At 60.2% G+C, this 16,543-nt stretch overlaps 1 protein-coding gene and 1 long non-coding RNA gene across 19 annotated transcripts in view; both read left to right on the top strand.

The window, feature by feature from the left end:
* The window catches only part of RAP1GAP2 (RAP1 GTPase activating protein 2), a 73,740-nt gene that overhangs the window by 7,944 nt on the left and 49,253 nt on the right, over positions 1–16,543 (top strand). For 8 of the 18 annotated variants that reach the window (XM_068655840.1, XM_068655842.1, XM_068655841.1 and 5 more), the window contains one exon: positions 9,296–9,331. The exons of 2 other annotated variants lie outside the window; for them this stretch is intronic. In XM_068655840.1, coding sequence (XP_068511941.1) covers positions 9,296–9,331 — 36 coding nt within the window. Of the gene's footprint in view, positions 1–5,265; positions 5,485–6,741; positions 6,929–8,140; positions 8,212–9,295; positions 9,332–16,543 lie in introns of those variants that run through there. 8 more of the 18 variants (XM_068655855.1, XM_068655853.1, XM_068655852.1 and 5 more) reach the window with 5 other exon arrangements.
* Positions 9,338–11,851, top strand: LOC137842136 (uncharacterized). The gene is made up of 2 exons (XR_011088926.1): positions 9,338–10,583; positions 10,677–11,851. It is a non-coding gene; the product is annotated as an uncharacterized lncRNA (long non-coding RNA).

Below are 16,543 nucleotides of genomic sequence, written 5' to 3'. Positions count from 1 at the left end.
GTGCTGCTGTGGGGGTGCTGTGCACACTATGGGGACAATCTGGGGGAGAGCAGCAGGAATTGGGGTCTGTCAGGTTTCGCCCTAACACGTCTTCCCCCAGCAAGGCCACGAAATGCTGGGTGAGCGGACGAGCTCCCGCTCCTCGTGGTGCTGGGGCCACGGCACGGCCGGGTGGCAGATGTGGGGTGGCCACAGGGGTGGCACCGGGCACGGGGCTGCACGGCGGGGATGTGGTGGCAGCGGTGCCTGCCCGGCGCTGCCCTGCCTTGCACGTGGGCTTCCCTCGCACGATGCTTGCACGCGCTGTGTGAGCGGGCACAGAAAGCTCTGTGCTGGGTGCCCCCGGGAGGCGCTGCCCATGGGCACCGGGGGCTGCTGCTTGTCTGAGGCAACCTCCTGGGGGCTGAGAGGGGCAGGGGGGCTGCGGCTGGGGGTAGGGACGGACACGCAGCACATCCGTGAGCTTGAACAGGTTCTTCCTAAAGGGAGAGCTTCTGTGGGGAATTTCATCTCCTCGCTAGCGAGATGGAGATCTGAAATGCAAGAGCCTGAGAAAACCAGCTACTCCGTGCGCCAAGAGGTTCAAAGTCGTAGTGGACCAGAATAGTTACTGAGGGACCGGCGGTCTGTGAGGTGGCGTGGGTCTCACCTGATGGCAGTGCTGTGAGCAGCGCCCGGCTGCAGTGAAGAGTGGGGCTGGGCGCTGCTGGGACACAGCAGCTGCCCGTGTGTGCCCCACAGGGAGCTGCCTGGGGCAAGCGCTGGGCTAGGGGAGGGCAAGCTCGGTGCTGCTGCAGCTGCCTGCAGAGCGATGCGCGGAGTGGTGGCTGCCTGGAAGAGCACTTCAAAGCCACGTTGGTAGAACAGACAACAGGGCACCGCATCGCCCGGGGTGCAGGGAACGAGCCCCTGAGCTGTCAGCTGCAGGGAACGGCCTCAAAACCGTGGAAGCTGTGCTGGAGCCTGGGCTGTGCCGAGTTGTGTGGGGCCTCAGCGCCTGCAGGGACGAGACCCGTGGGGCTCCCCCTGCACTCCATCTGCTGTCCACACGGGAATGCTGCAGGTGCAAAGCGAGCTCCCGAACCCGGCCCTCAGCACCCCCGTCAGCACAGTGCCCTGTGCCCCAGCTGCATGGCCGGGGGTGCCGCTCGGCCTCCATCTCCCCTCCGAGCACTTGCAGCGGGTGCTTTCTCCCCGTTGTCTGTTCCTTGGGCTGGGGGTGCTCCAAACAGAGCGGCCTTGTTAGCGTGTAGGAAAGGCAGCCACTCATTGACATGCTGAACTTCCTCGTTGTTTTCTGGCCAGTTGAGCATTTTGCTGGGAATCGGCTCTGTGTTTCGGTGTGTGTGTGCGTGCAGTTGTTGCTCTGTTTGGCCGGCTGCTCCTCCCGGTTAAGCCCCAGATGTAATGAGCCTTCTCTAATGACTTTAACAAACGGGTTTTAGATAAACAGGCTGGGCTCCATCCCTCCCCGGTCACTGCCTGCTGTTCCCCACGAACAGCTCTGCCTGACCGCCGCAACGAGCGGCCCCGTGGCTGCCGCAGGTGCCGGTGCTCCCCGGGGGTCTCCGTGCCCGGCTGCCTGGTACCAGAGGTCGCCTCGGGGGGACGAGCAGCGCTGCCCCCCCGCTCGCAGTTGGTTTCGGCAGCTGGTTAATGGTGCAGACCTGTGGGCTATCGAGCAGGAAACAGCCTCCTTGAAAAGCAAGGTTTAAAACCCTGGCTTGTGGGAAGCTGCTGTTCTAGGCTTTGAGTTCCTCTCTTCATTTTACTTTACCACAAAGGAGAGAAAACGCTGTTAAAAATACTTCATGTACTGAGTCAGAATTAATTCGGACTCTGTTTTCTTTTGCTGTGTATATCGAGGCTGATGACATGCACAGCGTGTTCTTCCTGCCAGGACAAAATCTAATATTTCTGGGTGCCCACAACCTTCCTTAGAATCATAATGGGAAGATGAATACCCTCAGTGCACCGCATACAATATTAAAACACTAATGATGCAATCAGTCTCTCTTAGCCTGAACAACAAAGGGAAGAATTACGCTGCCCTTCCTGGGCAGAACTCGGCTCTGGCTGCGTGGGCTGTTTGCTGCCTGCAGGGACGCGGTGCCAGCCCTGCCCTGCCCGCGCCGGGTGCTCGTCCCTCAGCCGGGTAGCGCTGTCCGTGCTGAGGAGCCGTACGGGCACCCTGTGCTGCCTCCCGAGCATCTCACCAGCGGTTGCAGTTCCTATTTTTCTATTTTTTGCATCTAAAATCTGGTCTGTGCCTATCCTGCAGCAGCTGCTGGATCACCTCTCTGTGGGCCTGGAGCAGCTGGTGGGGTTTGTGCCCCACACTGCAAAGCGCCCTGCAGGCTGCAGCCCCGCCACGAGCAGCCACGCTGGAACCGGGCGGCCTGGCTGCTGCGCCCCCGTGCTGCTGTCCCCAGGCCCCTCGGACCCAGGCTCTCCATCCATGAAGGTTTCTGGGCTGGTGCTGCACTGAGCTGCCCCCTCCACGTGGCTCAGCCCTGATGGCGTGGCCCCTCCACGTCACCGCCCGCAGCTGGGCACCGGGGGCACAGCTCCATGGCCCCGGGGGGGCTGCCTGCTGCGGCCGTCGGCTCCAGTGTGCTGGCAGAGTTCTGCCTCTTGTAAACAGCCCCGCAACCCTGCAGTTTGTGCTCATAAAGCTTTAATGCCATGCACTTGTCAGCATGCTGTTATTACCGCAGCCTCTCGCTCCCTCCCCTGTCTTGCTCCTTTGTTGTGCTCGCTTGGTGTGCACGACGGAGCCACCCAGAGCTCGGGCACCTCCTGCCCGCGAGGCCCCTGCGGCAGTGAGCAGATGGCAGCGGCTCCGGGGGGCAGGACGGGGAGCGTGCCAGGTAGCTGCGATGCCTGGTGCGCCAGGAGAGCTTGGCTTTATTCGTGTGCTTGTTAACAACTTGATTCACTGCTGCCAGCTGCACAGCACCTCCCTCGTCCTCTCCAAAGGCAGGGGGCAGGGACGCAGCGCTCACAGCCTCAAGTGTGGAGCGGAGCAGATCTGGGCCTCAGTGGTGAGTCAGGCGCGATGTGCTCTCCTGGTTTTGTCAGAGACCCCTTGGGAAATTTTAATTTTGTCTCGTGCAGATGGTACCAAGGAGGCATCTTCCCCCAGGCTTTTGTTTCCTAGATTTGGCCGATCAATTATGATTTGGCTGCATCTGCTCTGAAAGGAGGAGTTTTCTTTTTTTTCCTCTGTTTTTTTGAGCCCAACTGTGTGAAATACCTCGGAGGGAAGAGGCAAAGCAAGAGAATGAATGTCACTGCAGACAAACTCCAGCAGGCGACACGGCGCTGCCAGGTGCCTCGTGCCTCCTGCCTGGGGCAGGCGCTGCTGCGGTCCCGCTCCGTGTGCGTGCTGCGGGGGCGCAGGATGCTCGCGGCTCCGATGTGAGGTGGTTGGAACCGGGTGGCTTGTTGGGGTGACTCTGAGCTCTGCTTGGCCCGAATGCCCATTTCCGTGTATCTGCCGGAGTTGATTTAACTGCTGAATGTAGAGGTCTCTAAACTAATATTCAAAACAATTGATGTGTCTGCTGCAGGCCCGCCCGGCGCTCGCTGCGCTGCTTCCCTGCAGCCCTCGCTGTTTACGCGGTGCCTCCTACGGCTCTGAGCCAGCGAGTTCACACGGGGACTGAAGTGGCAGGACGAGATGCACTAATTGGTGCTTACAGCACTGCAAGAGCCTGCTTTTAAATGAAGAGCCGCCTGCTTTCCCTTGCTTTCCAAGCTGTTTCTGGTGTGATGTGACTCTAGGTTGATGCTTCCTATCACTGCTGTCGCTACCTGCTGCTGCACCGGTATTTGCAGGGTGTGCTGGAGCTGCTGCAGCTGTGTTGTGATGCACTGCAGAGCTCAGCCATGCGGGGAAGCTCCCTGCTGCTATATTCAGGCGTGGAAATTGTGAGCAGCTTGGGAGAGCTGGGCAGAAATCCACTGGTGTATGTGTAAGAGACGTGACCTAGGGGAAGCTGAAGGAACAGCTAACGTTGTGCTGCTGCTGTTGCAAAGCTTTAACGTGGAGTATGAGGTTGGAAGCAAATGTGCCCCCCACAAATGTGTTCTCCAAATGCTTCATGGTACCTAAATTGCAGCATTCAAGCAAGCAGCATATTTTGGATATATTTTTTTTGTAAACGCCCTTAAGAACTCTAAAATGCAAAGGATTTCCATCATATTTCATCCCTTTCAGGAGAGATTGCTGTGGGCTGGAAAGTGGGAGTTGGGATGGCTGGATTTCAATCCTAGCTTTTTCCCTGGATGTTATTTCTCTCTCCAGCCCCCTAGTTCCCCCCTCCTTTCACACATCAGACAGAATCCAAATGCCTCTCGATGTAACGCTGTTGGGTGCTCGGAGGAGAGCCTTACTGCCAGCAGCCCCTGCTGCCCGGCCGCCGCAGGCCGAGGGGATGCTCCCTGTGAGCACTGGGATCGTGCTGCCTCACTGCAGTACAGGATGGGTGCTCACGGCCATGAGCCTTAGTGCTGAGGATGGGGAGCAGGCTGAAAGGGGCTTGCTGTGGGTGCCCAGGGGCTGTGGCACAGCCATGCGTCTCGCCTCCAGCACGGGCTGGGCTGCTCCCGCTGTGCCCGAGTGCTGTCGCAGGACAGCCGCTTGTTTTCTTGGGACTTTGTAATTTATGGAATCTCCGACCCAGCTAGAGGTCAGCATTTGCATTTAAATGGCTTTTCCAAAGCCTGGTTGTACAAAGACTGTGTTTTTTTGGTAGTGGTCAGGCTGCAGATGCACGCTGCGGTTGTACTGGAGCTGGTGAGCAGCCCAAGGAGAGAAAACCCCGGTGGCAGCTGCCTGGTGGCCAGGTGGAGCGGGCTGGGACAGCCCCCACGGGTGGTGCTGCCGCAGGGCAGGAGCCCCTGGCTGGGCGGTGGGAGCTGGGGCAGGATCTGCTGGGGAGCAATATTCCACTAGAGGAGAGGCAGTGGGGTTCTTGGTTCCCCAGATTCAGTGCTTTGGGTGGGATTTCCCATGAGCTGCAAGGGTGGGTCAGGATCCCCCGCTGAGACCCTGCAGCTCCAGGGGCAGCAGCTGTGAAAGCCTCCTGTGGTCGGGCGGTGTTGGCTGGTGCCTGTGAGCAGGACGCCCTGCGCCGGGCCCGCCGCGTGCTGCCGAGCGGCTCTCGTTAGGAGAAATACGATATTTGCAGCGTAAGGTTGTGAAAAGCCTGAGGCCAAAAACAAAAACAAAAAAAAAAAAAAAAGGAAATGACTTTTTCTGGTGTGTGTGTGTGCATGCGCCTCTGCGAGGCGGCTGACCTGGAGGCGTCGGGGTCCCCCGCCCCGGCGCAGCAGGCGCTGCCAGGAAGCGCCGCGGTGGCCGTGCCGTGCGGCCGTGCTGCCGGCCCTGCTGCGTGCCCCTGCCCGCGGCACCCGGCGGTGCCCAGCAGCCACCATGTTCCACAGAAAGCGCAGCGTCTCCTTCGGCGGCTATGGCTGGTGGGTGGCTTTCGCTTCAGCACCCTGCTCGCTCGCGGCTTTTCTTCCCTCTTTGGCTTCTCTGGGGCCATTCCGGTGAGGAAGCACCGCGGGGCCCTGCCGGCACAGCACCAACGCTGGGCAGGACGCGCTTCTCCTGGTGCCCTCAGGGAGCCCAGCGCGGCACCAAGGGGAGGGTGCTGCGGTGCCCGGGGAAGCGCCCGTGGGGCTCGTGGTGGGTGAGCACTAGTGGGCACGGCACCCGCAAGGGCACCGCGGGGCTCTCCCCTCTCCTCCTGCCCTGCTGCATGGGATGCGCTGCCTGCCCTGTCCTGCCTGGGCAGCGGTGCCTGCAGCCACCTCCGGCACCTTGCAGCCCATGGAGCTCCCACCTGACGTACGGGAGGTGCCGGGGCCGTCGGTGCCTCCCCGGGTCATCCCTGCACCTTCTGTCCTTGCACAGAGCACTGCGGTGGCCACTTGCACCCTGAGCTCAGCCGGGCTGTTTGGTTTTTGTGTCCCTTTTTCTCAGAGATGTATTGATCTATAGGGAAAGATTTTAAGAAAATGGCACTGTTCTTCCTCTGCCCTTCCTTCACTTTTCCTAAAATATTTTATGCCTGTTCCAAGTTTGTGCCGCGTGGTTAGGAACTGAAGGATGCACCGACAGCGTGGGGGTTGTTTAGCCGTTGGTGGTCGGGCAGGAGGACGTTCTCCCTTGCTGTGCCCGGCGGCTCTGCAGGCTGCGTTTGGTGGCTGCCCGCTGCGGCTGGCTCCAGGGCTGGGCAGCCTGATAGGCACCGGCGGTTTTGGGAGGAGCGCTGGGGCCGGTGGCTTTTGAGCTGAGCTGCATGAAACGTTGTGGGGGAAATGCTGAGTAACTGAGATGGGGGACGGCAGCAGGATCGTCAAGTGTCGGCAAAGTCTTCTGGCCATGTGTGTGCCTTAAGTCCAGCATTTTGCTGGATTTTTTCTTTGATTGGAAGAAAGCACTCCAAGTAACTTGTTTGTAAATCAGTTTTGTGAAACTTGGGCTCGTTTTGTGGTGCAAAGAAACGGCAGCTGCTGGGATGCCTGGCCCATCGCCACCACCTTTTGGAGCGCTGGCTCTGGAGCCCTGACCACGCTGGGCTCATCCCTCGAGCTGCCGTTTGCTGACCACTTCCTCAGCTGTGATCAAGTGGCACAAATGCAGGCTGGAGCCCTTAGCTTCACCTTTGCAGGGTGTTTGGAGTAATCCAGGCTTCGCTTATTTGTTCTCCTTCTCTGCTTTGGCAGTTGCAGGGAAGAGATAAGAGCTAACCAGAGTAACACAGGAAAAGTGTCATCTGCTGGCTGCTACGCGGCGCTGCTGCCGTTGGAGTGTGGAGTGCTGGCTGCTGGGGGAAGCAGGGTGCTGCCTTAAAATATGTCAGGATCGGGTTCTGCGAAGCCCTATTCCCATGTGCTGCTGGGAAGGTCCCAGGTGAGGTGGGCAAACGAATTCCCGGGGTCCCCTCGGGAAGATGCCCCTCGCAGTTGTGTTCCCTGCAGAGTGCCCGTGCGGTGCCGGGAGCTGGCCAGCTCGCAGCGCGTGCCGTGCCGCTGCCTGCGTGGCAGGGGGCTGCTGTGTGCCTGGGGCAGCCTCTCCTTGCAGCGTCCCCCAGCTCCGCACCATCCCGCGGCCCCTCTGCAGGCCTACAGCGAGGCAGCAGCCTGCCACAGCCGTGTACCTGCATCTCTTCATCTCCTCACAGTCATTTCGGGTTTGCGGCCGACACGCCCTTCCTGTGGAAACCTGGTGAATAAGCACGAGAGGTGGCCGGGCACACCCAGGCACCTCTTTCTATGGGCTGCAGTTGCTATTTCCAGCCCCGAGCTGTGTGTGAGTTGTTGTTATTTTTCTCTCTGCCGGCTGCATCCGTTCCCACGGGGCCTCGGGAGCGGCGTGCCCGTCCCGGGGTGGCCGGGGCTGAGCGCGGTGCGGGGGTGGCGCTGGGCACCCAGGGGCGCGGTGCCGCGGGCGGTGTCACCCCACCAGGTGCCAAGCCGCTGGCTGGGGCTGCTGCCGGGGAGTGCAGAGCCTCGGGGGGGGGCTGCTGCCGGGCTCTGCGCCCCACCGCCACACAGCCTCAGCCCCTCTGTGGGAAGGCCCAGCTGCGTCGGCGGCTCCGTCCTCCTGAGCTCTGCTCCTGGGTCCCGGGGGGACAGAGGCACCCCGAGCCCTGTGCTGTGGGGAGGAGAGCCGGGGGTGTGCGCTGTTTCACATCGCCCCACCTCGGGAGGGGAGCGCTGCGAAGGGCCTGACCACGCTGCTCGCTCAGTTTAGTCATCTCGCAACTGCGGTTTCCCCAGCTGAGGGTTTTCTTTCTTGTATTTTTTCTTCTTCTTTTTTTTTTTTCTTTTTTTTTTTTTTTTCTCCTCTCTCCATGAGGCAAAATAACAGCAACTGATTTTTCTTCTCATGCTTCCTTCCTGACGGAACCCAAACCGCCGGGCACAGCCCCGCTCCCCCGTCCCCCAGCTCGCTGGCCCCGTTACAGAGCTCAGCAGCAGAGACCTCACAGCAGCGTGCTCGGTGCTCAACCCCACCTAATGTCCGACGAGGTCTGCAGGCAGGCTGGTTAAATATTAAGCACTAGGAGCAGCCGACCTGGGTCTGTGTGTACGGGCGGCAGTGTGCCAGGTCTCTGCAAGCTGTGAGCACGGGCAGATGTCGGTGGGGGCCTGCAAGGATGGCAGGGGCGACAGCTTCAGTGTGTGCTGCAGGTGGGGAGCCTCCTGCTGACCCGCTGCCTCCGGGCTCACCCGGTGCTCCTCAGCCACAGGGGAGCCCCCGCAGGTTCGGGGCTCTGCCCCTGCAGCGGACGGAGCAGGGCAGGGGCCAGGAGGCACGGGGAGCTGTGGCTCTGCCCACGGGCAGTGGGGACGTGCCAGGCGGGACCCCTGGTGCCGGCACAGCCCAGCCCCGGCAGGGTGCAGGGGACCTGGCCCCACTGTGCCACCCGCCCAGCCCGGGAGCAGGGGGAGGTAGGGCTGCTGGTGGAGGGGAAAACGCATTTCTGCGGCCTCACAGCATTTTCTGTGATCACAAGGCAGAAACCAGCAGTGTTCTGTTGGGTTGGGTCGGTTTGGTTTGTGTTTTTTTGGTGCGCCATGTAGCAGACAACACAGAATTCGCAGTTACTGCCAAAAGACACAATTTTGCATTTTGAGACATTACTATGATTTGCATTAATTAATATGAATATGGTTTTTAACCATAATAATTCTGTGGAGACAGGCGCTTATTACCAGTGCTAAATACAGAGGCGATGCGGCTCAGGATCCCGCCGGGGCTGCCCCGCGCTGCTCCAGCTCCAGGCTCGGGGCGGCTGCGGGCGCTCGCAGCCAGTGCGGGCACCTGGGCACGAGGTGCGGGGCCGGGGCCGGACCTGTGCTCGTGCAGCGGGGCAGCCCAGGCAGCTCTAAAGGCCGTGTGCCCTGCTGCACCTGGAGTCCTCGCCCCAGGGACCGTGCTGCTTGTCAGGCTGCAGGGCTGAGCTGCGGGGTCGGGGGCGATGTTCGGGTGCACCTGCGTTGTCCCAGGTCTGTCTTCATGAAATCCGTGCTTTCTGGGAGGCTGTGGGGAGAGCTTGGGTGTGGGTAAATGAATCTGGGAGCGCGATGGGAGAGCCAGACCTTGAGTAGAGCTAAGGGGGAAGTACAGGAACAAGCTGGCCGGGGAGGCAAGGGGACGGGCTTTGTTCCTTGGGTCCTGAGGTGGACGTGGACAGCTGGGGACGGGTCCCAAGGCCGGACAGCCCGTGTCTCTGTGCCACCACAGTAACGCGCTGCTCTGCTCTCTCCCCAGGATCGACAAGACAATGCTCGCCAGCCTGAAGATGAAGTGAGTACCGCGCTTTTCTCTTATCAACCACTCTCGTGTGAAATGCATGGTGGCCAGCGTGGCTTAGAGCAGAGGGAGGATGCTCTGCCCTTAAAAACCAAGCAGCCAGCCAAACCTACCCCCATGCACGGGGCAGGCTCGGGGTGGCTGTGCCGCAGGGGGGGCTCGGGGTGCCAGCCCCGCGCTGTGCCTGTTCCCGACCCCACGGCACCGGCCCAGGCAGAGCGGAGCCATGCGGGGCTGAGGGCAGTGTCTGTGCCCTCCCTGCCTGCTCGTGGGGCTGCTGCTGTGCACATCACACAGCCCCTGCTCCGTTAGTGTATGGTGATGCATGCAGCGAGCGGTTCTGGTGAACAGGATGATGTGAGCGCTGTGTTTTTAGCGGGTTTATGGCACGTGTGGTAGAATTCACAGGGCGTTGGGCTTGGAGGGATGGGAATGGGAGCCAGCAGGGCAGGCTGCTGGCTGCGTCGCCAGCAAGGTCCGGGTTTGCTCTGGTTGGGATTTGGATCTCGCAGTCTGGGGAGGGGGCAGCTCCTGGTGGGACATGGGGTGTGCGGTGCCCCTCACCCTGCTGACCCCGTGGTGTCACTGCAGGGGGCTGCTGCCCGTCCCCTCGGCTGCTGTCAGGGCAGCGGGCAGCGTGGCTGCGAAAGCCGTGCTTGTTCCAGAACATGAGCTTGAAGACGGAATGTGTTCGGGGTGCAGGGTCTGAGCCAGCTCCGCCCAGACAGCCCCTGAGCACCCCAGTGACTCGATGCTTTGCCAGGGAATCGTCTTCTATCAGAGCAGCTGTGGCTTTCCTGGAGGTTTCGGCATTAAAGGAAACGCCGTCCTCCTGCGGCACCAGGGATGCCTCTCGTGCCGGGCCCTGCCCGTGCTGTGCCCCCCTCCTGCTGCCCGAGCCAGGGATTTTCCATTGCAAGCCCTCCTGTGGCTCCCAGCGCTGTTACCGCCGCTGTGTGCTAATACAGAAATATTCTGGCCAGGCCTCCCTCGAGTTCAAGGTAATACGTGTGGGTAACTGCTCATGCAGTTTCCCTTTATAATCATTACTTGTGCAAATTATTCATTAATGGAAAAGTATACAGAAAGCCTTCGGGGACCTGCTGCTTGAATAAGCCTGTAAAATGCCCTTTGTAAATAGCACAACAGAAATGCTGTTACTAAGCTCATTGCTCAGGTTTCCACTGAACTAATGAGAAGTTTAAATCGACGTTTACAGCTTTCAGGAGCGTGGGGGGGCATCTTGGTGAGTTTTCTTTTTCCCATGGTGCTGGGAAGGATTTAGCTGTGCCACGCACACCGCTGCCCTGATTTATTTATTAATTTATCTATTTTTCAGGGCCTGTGCAGCAGTGCTGCTGCAGAAATATGTTTGAACTTCTTTGCCAAACGTGTGGGGCAAACGCCACCTGCTCAGACTGTGGTGCCAGCGCCCATGGTGTGCACCGCAGCTCCTGCCTGCACCGGGTGCTGGGCTCCATCCCTGGGAGAGGTGCGAGGTGTGGGGTGCTGGGGGGCACCCAGGCTTTGGGGGGCTGCAGGGCTGGGGCTGTGCTGGGAGCTGTGCCTGAGCAGCTCGCAGTGAGCTCAGTGATGCTCAGCCCCGGCTGCTCCCCGCTGGCACTGCTCCTGCCTGAGGACAGCAGGTATCTGGGGCAGCTGCTGATGTTTTTTCCCTACATAATGCGTTTTTGGCGATAGCAAAAGATCTTTGCTGCTGAAGTGTGTCACCTGCCCCCAAATGCAGCTATGACATAACGCAGGGCTGTGCAGGCTCGAGCACTCGCTTTGTTTTCCACGCTCGGCAATGCGACATTGCCCGGTGTCCCCCCTCCCGGTGCCTCCAGTTATGGCCGGGGCCGCATCAGCTCCTGCTGTCGGCTGGGAGAGGACCTGGGAGCTGTGCTTCTCCCCCAGGGGTGTGGGGAGATGAATTTTCCATGGGGGAATTGATTTTTGCATGTCTGCAAAGCCTCTCGGAGCACAAGAGAGGAATGAAAACGCTTACTTCAAAGGCAGGGCCAAGAGATGATTTTAAACGCTCATGAAATGCTGCTGGAGCCTGGCTGGGCTGTGGCCCCTGGGGAGCGGGGGGCGCCTGTGGCTGCGCAGGGAGCCACAGCCTGGCCCAGCCCGGCCTCCTGCTGCAAGGCTGAGCTTGCGGCCAGGAGCCGTGCCCTGGGCTGCTGGGTTTTCCCTTCTGGTCCCGGTGCTGTCACATACAGAAAACCAGTGCCCCTCCAAGCGCTGAGCCTTCCCGTGGAGCGGGAGCTCCTGTCCCCAGGTCTGGGCCCTGTCACCAGCAGCCGGGGGCCAGCCCCAGCCGCGTTTGCTCAGCTGAGCGTCCCCTGGAGCTGTTCCATCCCCGGCACTTGCAGCTGCTGCTTTCCACAGCCTCTCAGCGCTTCTGCTTTGTGGACAGATTGCATCATTAAATGTTTCTGTAATTGGGGCCCAGCCAGAGCCACGTTAGATATTCGTAAAAGCCCTTAAAATAAATAATAAAAAAAAGTAGTTTTGGTTTTCTAACGCCCTCTTTTTATTACTGCAGCCTTCTGGCTAGGATACCAGGCGTGGGCAATTTGCTCTGCTCTATAACTTGTTAACAAAAAGACAAGCTGCTTCCTACAAGCCAAGGAGCACTTCAAGAAGCCTCGTGCGTGCTGCAAACATCAATATTGACTGGTGGCAGGCTGGCGGAGGCGGAACAGCGAGTGGCTGCTGGTTGTGGCCCAGAGCCTTTGGCTGCAGAGGGGACCCCGGTGCAGTGGGGCGCTGCAGGGTCCCCACCGTGGTCCCGTCACTGCCAGCTCCTGGGCAGCCTTCCCGGGGCAGCGAGACCCCGTGGGGAGCACCAGGGCGGCTGCGTGTCCCTGCGGCCCTGCGGTGCCGGCACCTGGTGAAACCGAGCGGGGCTGTGGGGCTGCTGCTGCCTGTGGCGTCTGCTGGTCGTGATAATGAACTCACACACACAGGTGGCACCGCAGCTTCAAAGCAGTTCTTCCCTCTATCTTGCTCCTTTTTATTTTTTTTAATTTGGTTTTCATTAGTTCCTATGGCAACCATGAATATGTCTGAGGGACTTGAAACTGGAGAGCATGAGTAGACATTGCAGAGGGGGAGCATCGCAGGAGGAGAGACTGAGCCCTGGCATCTCGGCCAGGGATTCGGTTGTCCTAATTCTGGTGAAGGAGGTGCTGGGACGTACCTGCAGGTACAACTGGCGAGCAAACGCGCCGCAGAAGACCGAGCATCCCTGTGCAGCGGGGGGGCTCTGAGCTGCCGCCTTCGCTGCTCGGCCTCCGCAATGCCCAGGAAGCTGTGGTGAGTGCGGGACTTGCTGTGCCCCGTGCCCGGCTGGCTGTGCCCTCCCGGCCGGCAGCTCAGTGCCGTGCCCCCGCCTCGTGCAAAGCGAACCTGGCAGCGGGGCCCCGGCTCTGCAGAGGCTGCTCGGCGTGATGGGGAAGGGCAGCGCGGGGTTTGCGGCTGTGCGGCCAGCCAGGGGCTGCTCTGGAGGGAGCTCCGATGCTCAGAGTCCCACCGTGCGTGGCCAGGGGCTGCTCTCGGGAAGCCTGCGGAGTCTGTGCGGGAGGGGGGCGGCCCTGGCAGCAGGCAGGAGAGGGCTGTGGGGGTGTCGGGGTGCAGCTGGGGGTGCCTGTCCGTGGGGAGGGCTGCACTGCTGGGAGCCTGCGCTGGGGCCTTGGGGCTGCCAACAGCGGCACCAGCACCAAGGGGCTGCGAAATGGAGACTGGGAGCAGGATCTGACATGTGCAGGCGTGGGATGTGGGATGCTGGCACAGGCCAATTCCACCACACTCCTTTTTCTGTGTGTGTTTTTTTTTTTTTTCCTTTACTCTTTAACTACTCCATGTAAATCTCAAAAGGGGCACTGAGCCCAGAAGAAGCCCTCCCTGTCTCGGCTCACTGCTGCTGTTTCTTCTTGTGCCACCTGCGGTACCTGCAGAGGGCAGGCAGCAGCTCCCGGACCTGTGGTGCCATCGCTGCCCCTCGGGGTACGGGGGCAGCAGAGCTTGTAGGACACGCTCAGGCTCCATGGCGCGGGTCGTGCTTCCCAGGAAGGGGAGAGCAGAGCCAGACTGCAGAGAAATCCACTTCTGAAGCCTGAATGTAACCCCAGGCAAGAAAGTAATCATATCAAAGGAACTTTGCATATCCAGCAGCAGCCCTGGGCCAGGTGAGCTTACTCAGCTGATTTGCACTCTCACCCGAGGTGCAGGTTCAGTGCAGGGTTCCTGGGGGCCAGGCAGGTTCCTGTGGATGCCTCCCAGCCCCAGGGTCCTGAGCTCCTTGTCTGGTGCTCCCCTGGGGCCGGCACAGGGTGGGGAGCTGCGGCGGGACAGGGATGAGCATCAGCTCTTCCCAAGGCTGCAGCAACGAGCTGCTCAGGGGCTGTCCTTCACTCAGAGACCCTTCGTCTGCTGGTTCCTGCTCAGCCCTCTGGGTTCTGACTGGTTTCTCTCTGGTATCATCAGTAGGATGTAAAGAGAAACCAGCAAATATTTTAAAAAATCTATAAAATAAGTTACACCGTCAGGCAAAGAACCACTTCTTGCTTTATCCTTATAAAGCAAAAACAATGATGCAATCGTGTCTGTGTGGAACAGAGGAGCCTTGTACACCAACCACTGCAAGTTAGCACGTGCACGGCTAAAATTCATGTGAAAGAGCATGTGATGCTCCTCTGGTAATGGGAATGGTGGCAGAACGTGAAGGTGCAGAGAGATGAGATTGCCCTGACCTTCGTAAAATGAGCTGTGTCCAAGCTTGAGGCTCTTTAATATTTGATGGGCCAGAGCTGTGTTAATGGGGAGATGTGGCAATGATTTAGTTTCTTGGCAGGAGCTGCACTGATGATTGCAATAATCTTGTAGGTATGTGCTTAGGTCCTGTGAGGACAAGGTCTGGAGAGCAGGTTGTGTCCAAGTAAATTCCTCTGATTTTACTGCCGCCTTTAAGATGGGTAATTGCATGCAAATGAATGCTTTACAATTATACCCTGCCTGTCGTAGTACGCGCGTTCCAGCTGGGCCTCAGCTCCGCTGCAAATAACCACCACCAGCAGTGCCTGAAAAGCAGCCGGCTCCAGCAGACAGAGGCAGGCTTTGGTTCTCATTTGCTTTTGCAGCTGCCGATCTTCCGAAGCTTCCAGAGGTGGTCCCCTCACCAGGCTGCCTGCTAGGGAAATTATTAAAGCTGTGTGCGGAAATGGAAGAGCAAAGCCGATCCCGTGGGGCCGGTGTGCGAATTGCGTGTACAAAGAGCTGTGCAGCTGCCGGGGTCAGTGCTTGTGCAAGGCACTGGACGAGCCCCGTGCTGCTCCCCTGGGCTCTGCAGGCCGGGGCCGTGCCCAGGCTGGGGGCAGCACGGGGGGGGGGCCGTGCTGGCGGCGCTGGGGCAGCCCCCCCGGGGCGGGTGCCCGTGCATGGTGTGGCGGCCGCGGGTGGATTTGAGCGTTTTAACCGTGTCCTCCAGCAGCGCTGGGATTCCCCCCTCCACCCCGCGGGGCTCGCCCCGGCCTCGCCCCCCCCCCCCCCGCGGCAGGACCCGTCCCAAGGCACCGCCCGCAGCGGCCACCAGGGGGCGCCGGGCCCCGCTGCGCCGGGCAGGGCCGGGCCGGGGGCGGGGGCACGGGGGGGGGGGGGGGATGAATCTTGTTCTAATCAGGATTGTGGAAGAAGGACGGGGCTGTTCTCCGGGGTGGGCGCTTTCTGCTTCCCCTGCTCCCCTCCCGCACGTTTCCTCAGGGCTCGGCACGTGAAGTGCTCGCAGAGTCCAGCCCCAGCCCGCAGCTCTCTGGGGGGCTCTGGTGCAGCACGCCCCGAGCATCCTGGCTGTCACCGCCTGCTTTAACGCGTCCCTGGAGCTGCTCTGCCTGTGCTCCTGGGAGGCTGCGCTAGGGTCAGGGTCCTGCGCTGAATCAGAATGATTTCCAAAAAACACCAAAACTTTGAAGAGAGAGAAAAAAAAAAAGCTCCGCTCTGAACGGGTTTGGGCTCGTATCCAAAGCCAGGCAGTGTGATTCAGCCCTCTTATTCTGGCAGGAGATAGGCGTGTGTGAAGGCGCTGCCTGGCCTTCTTTACTTGCCCAGTGCATGGTGCACGCAGCGCCAGATGCAGCGGCTGCTGCGGTGCTGGCTGAGCACAGCCACAGGAACCAGCCCGTGAGGCTTGGCCAGGCCGTGGCTCTTTGCCCGTGCCTGGTGCCTCCTCTCATGCGTGGCCAGCTGCAGGCACATGAGCATTTGGCTTTTCTCTGCTGTTTATTCCGACTGCAAAATAAAAGCAAAGCGAGCTCGGGCAGTGGGTGCTGCTGCTCGGCCACCCGGCTCCCTCCTCATGCAGGGGATCTCTGCCCATCGGGAGCCAGCAGCTGCACATCGCTGTCCTGGCTGCCCTGGGTTGTTAGCACAGGGCGGCTGGGTTTCAGCTCCTTGGCCTCCAGGAGAAGAGAAGCCAGGTGGGGGCTTTGCTCTGGCTCCTGCTGGGGGTCCTGCCCGTCCTGGCCAGTGCTGCCAGGCTGTATCTGCGCGCAGCCCTGCCTCTGGGGGTGAGGAGTGCTCGTGTGGCACCAGGAAGCGAAGATGGGAGTTGGAAATCTAGAGGGAGGAATGCAGAAAGCAGTGAAAATGGGGTGAAAGTAGGACAGAGCGTCTGGTGGCTCGAATGAATCATCAGTCAACTCTCACTGCTGCTGCTTTATTTGCTTTTCATGCAAAGAAATTAGTGTCGGCTGCATTTTCCTGGCCAGTTTGGGTGCCCTGAGCTGTGGAAAGGGAAAGGGCAGCGCCGTGCCTGGGTGGGTGCAGGTCCCGTACTGTGTGGGCCGTTGTTGGAAATGGCCCGTCCCCGCCGCCCGCCGCTTCTCTGAAATCTGGGCTTTGCCCTCGCGGCAGCGCTGGCTGCGGGGCTGAGATAGGGACGGCCCCGTCCCACGGCAGGGTGCTGCAGCTCCCCGCGGTGCTGGGTGCTGCTGCCGAGCCCACGCCACGCACAGCACGGGGTGGCGTGGTGAGGAGGTGCCCTAGGTAGGCACTGAGTGAGCACCAGCAGTGCTCGGGATTGCTCAGGCTGTCCTTAGCCTGAAATAGATTTGGATTGTGTGTGTGTTTGTTCCTTTGCTATCTCTCTTTTGTGCCTACAGATAAGGCAGAGCTGGGCCTGTGCTGGAGCAGGCGGTGTCTGCC

The sequence above is a fragment of the Anas acuta genome, chromosome 19, assembly GCF_963932015.1.
Source record: "Anas acuta chromosome 19, bAnaAcu1.1, whole genome shotgun sequence".
Taxonomy (NCBI): Eukaryota; Metazoa; Chordata; class Aves; order Anseriformes; family Anatidae; genus Anas; species Anas acuta.
The sequence above is the reverse complement of the archived record's forward strand: the minus strand, read 5'-3'. Positions and strand labels throughout refer to the sequence as shown.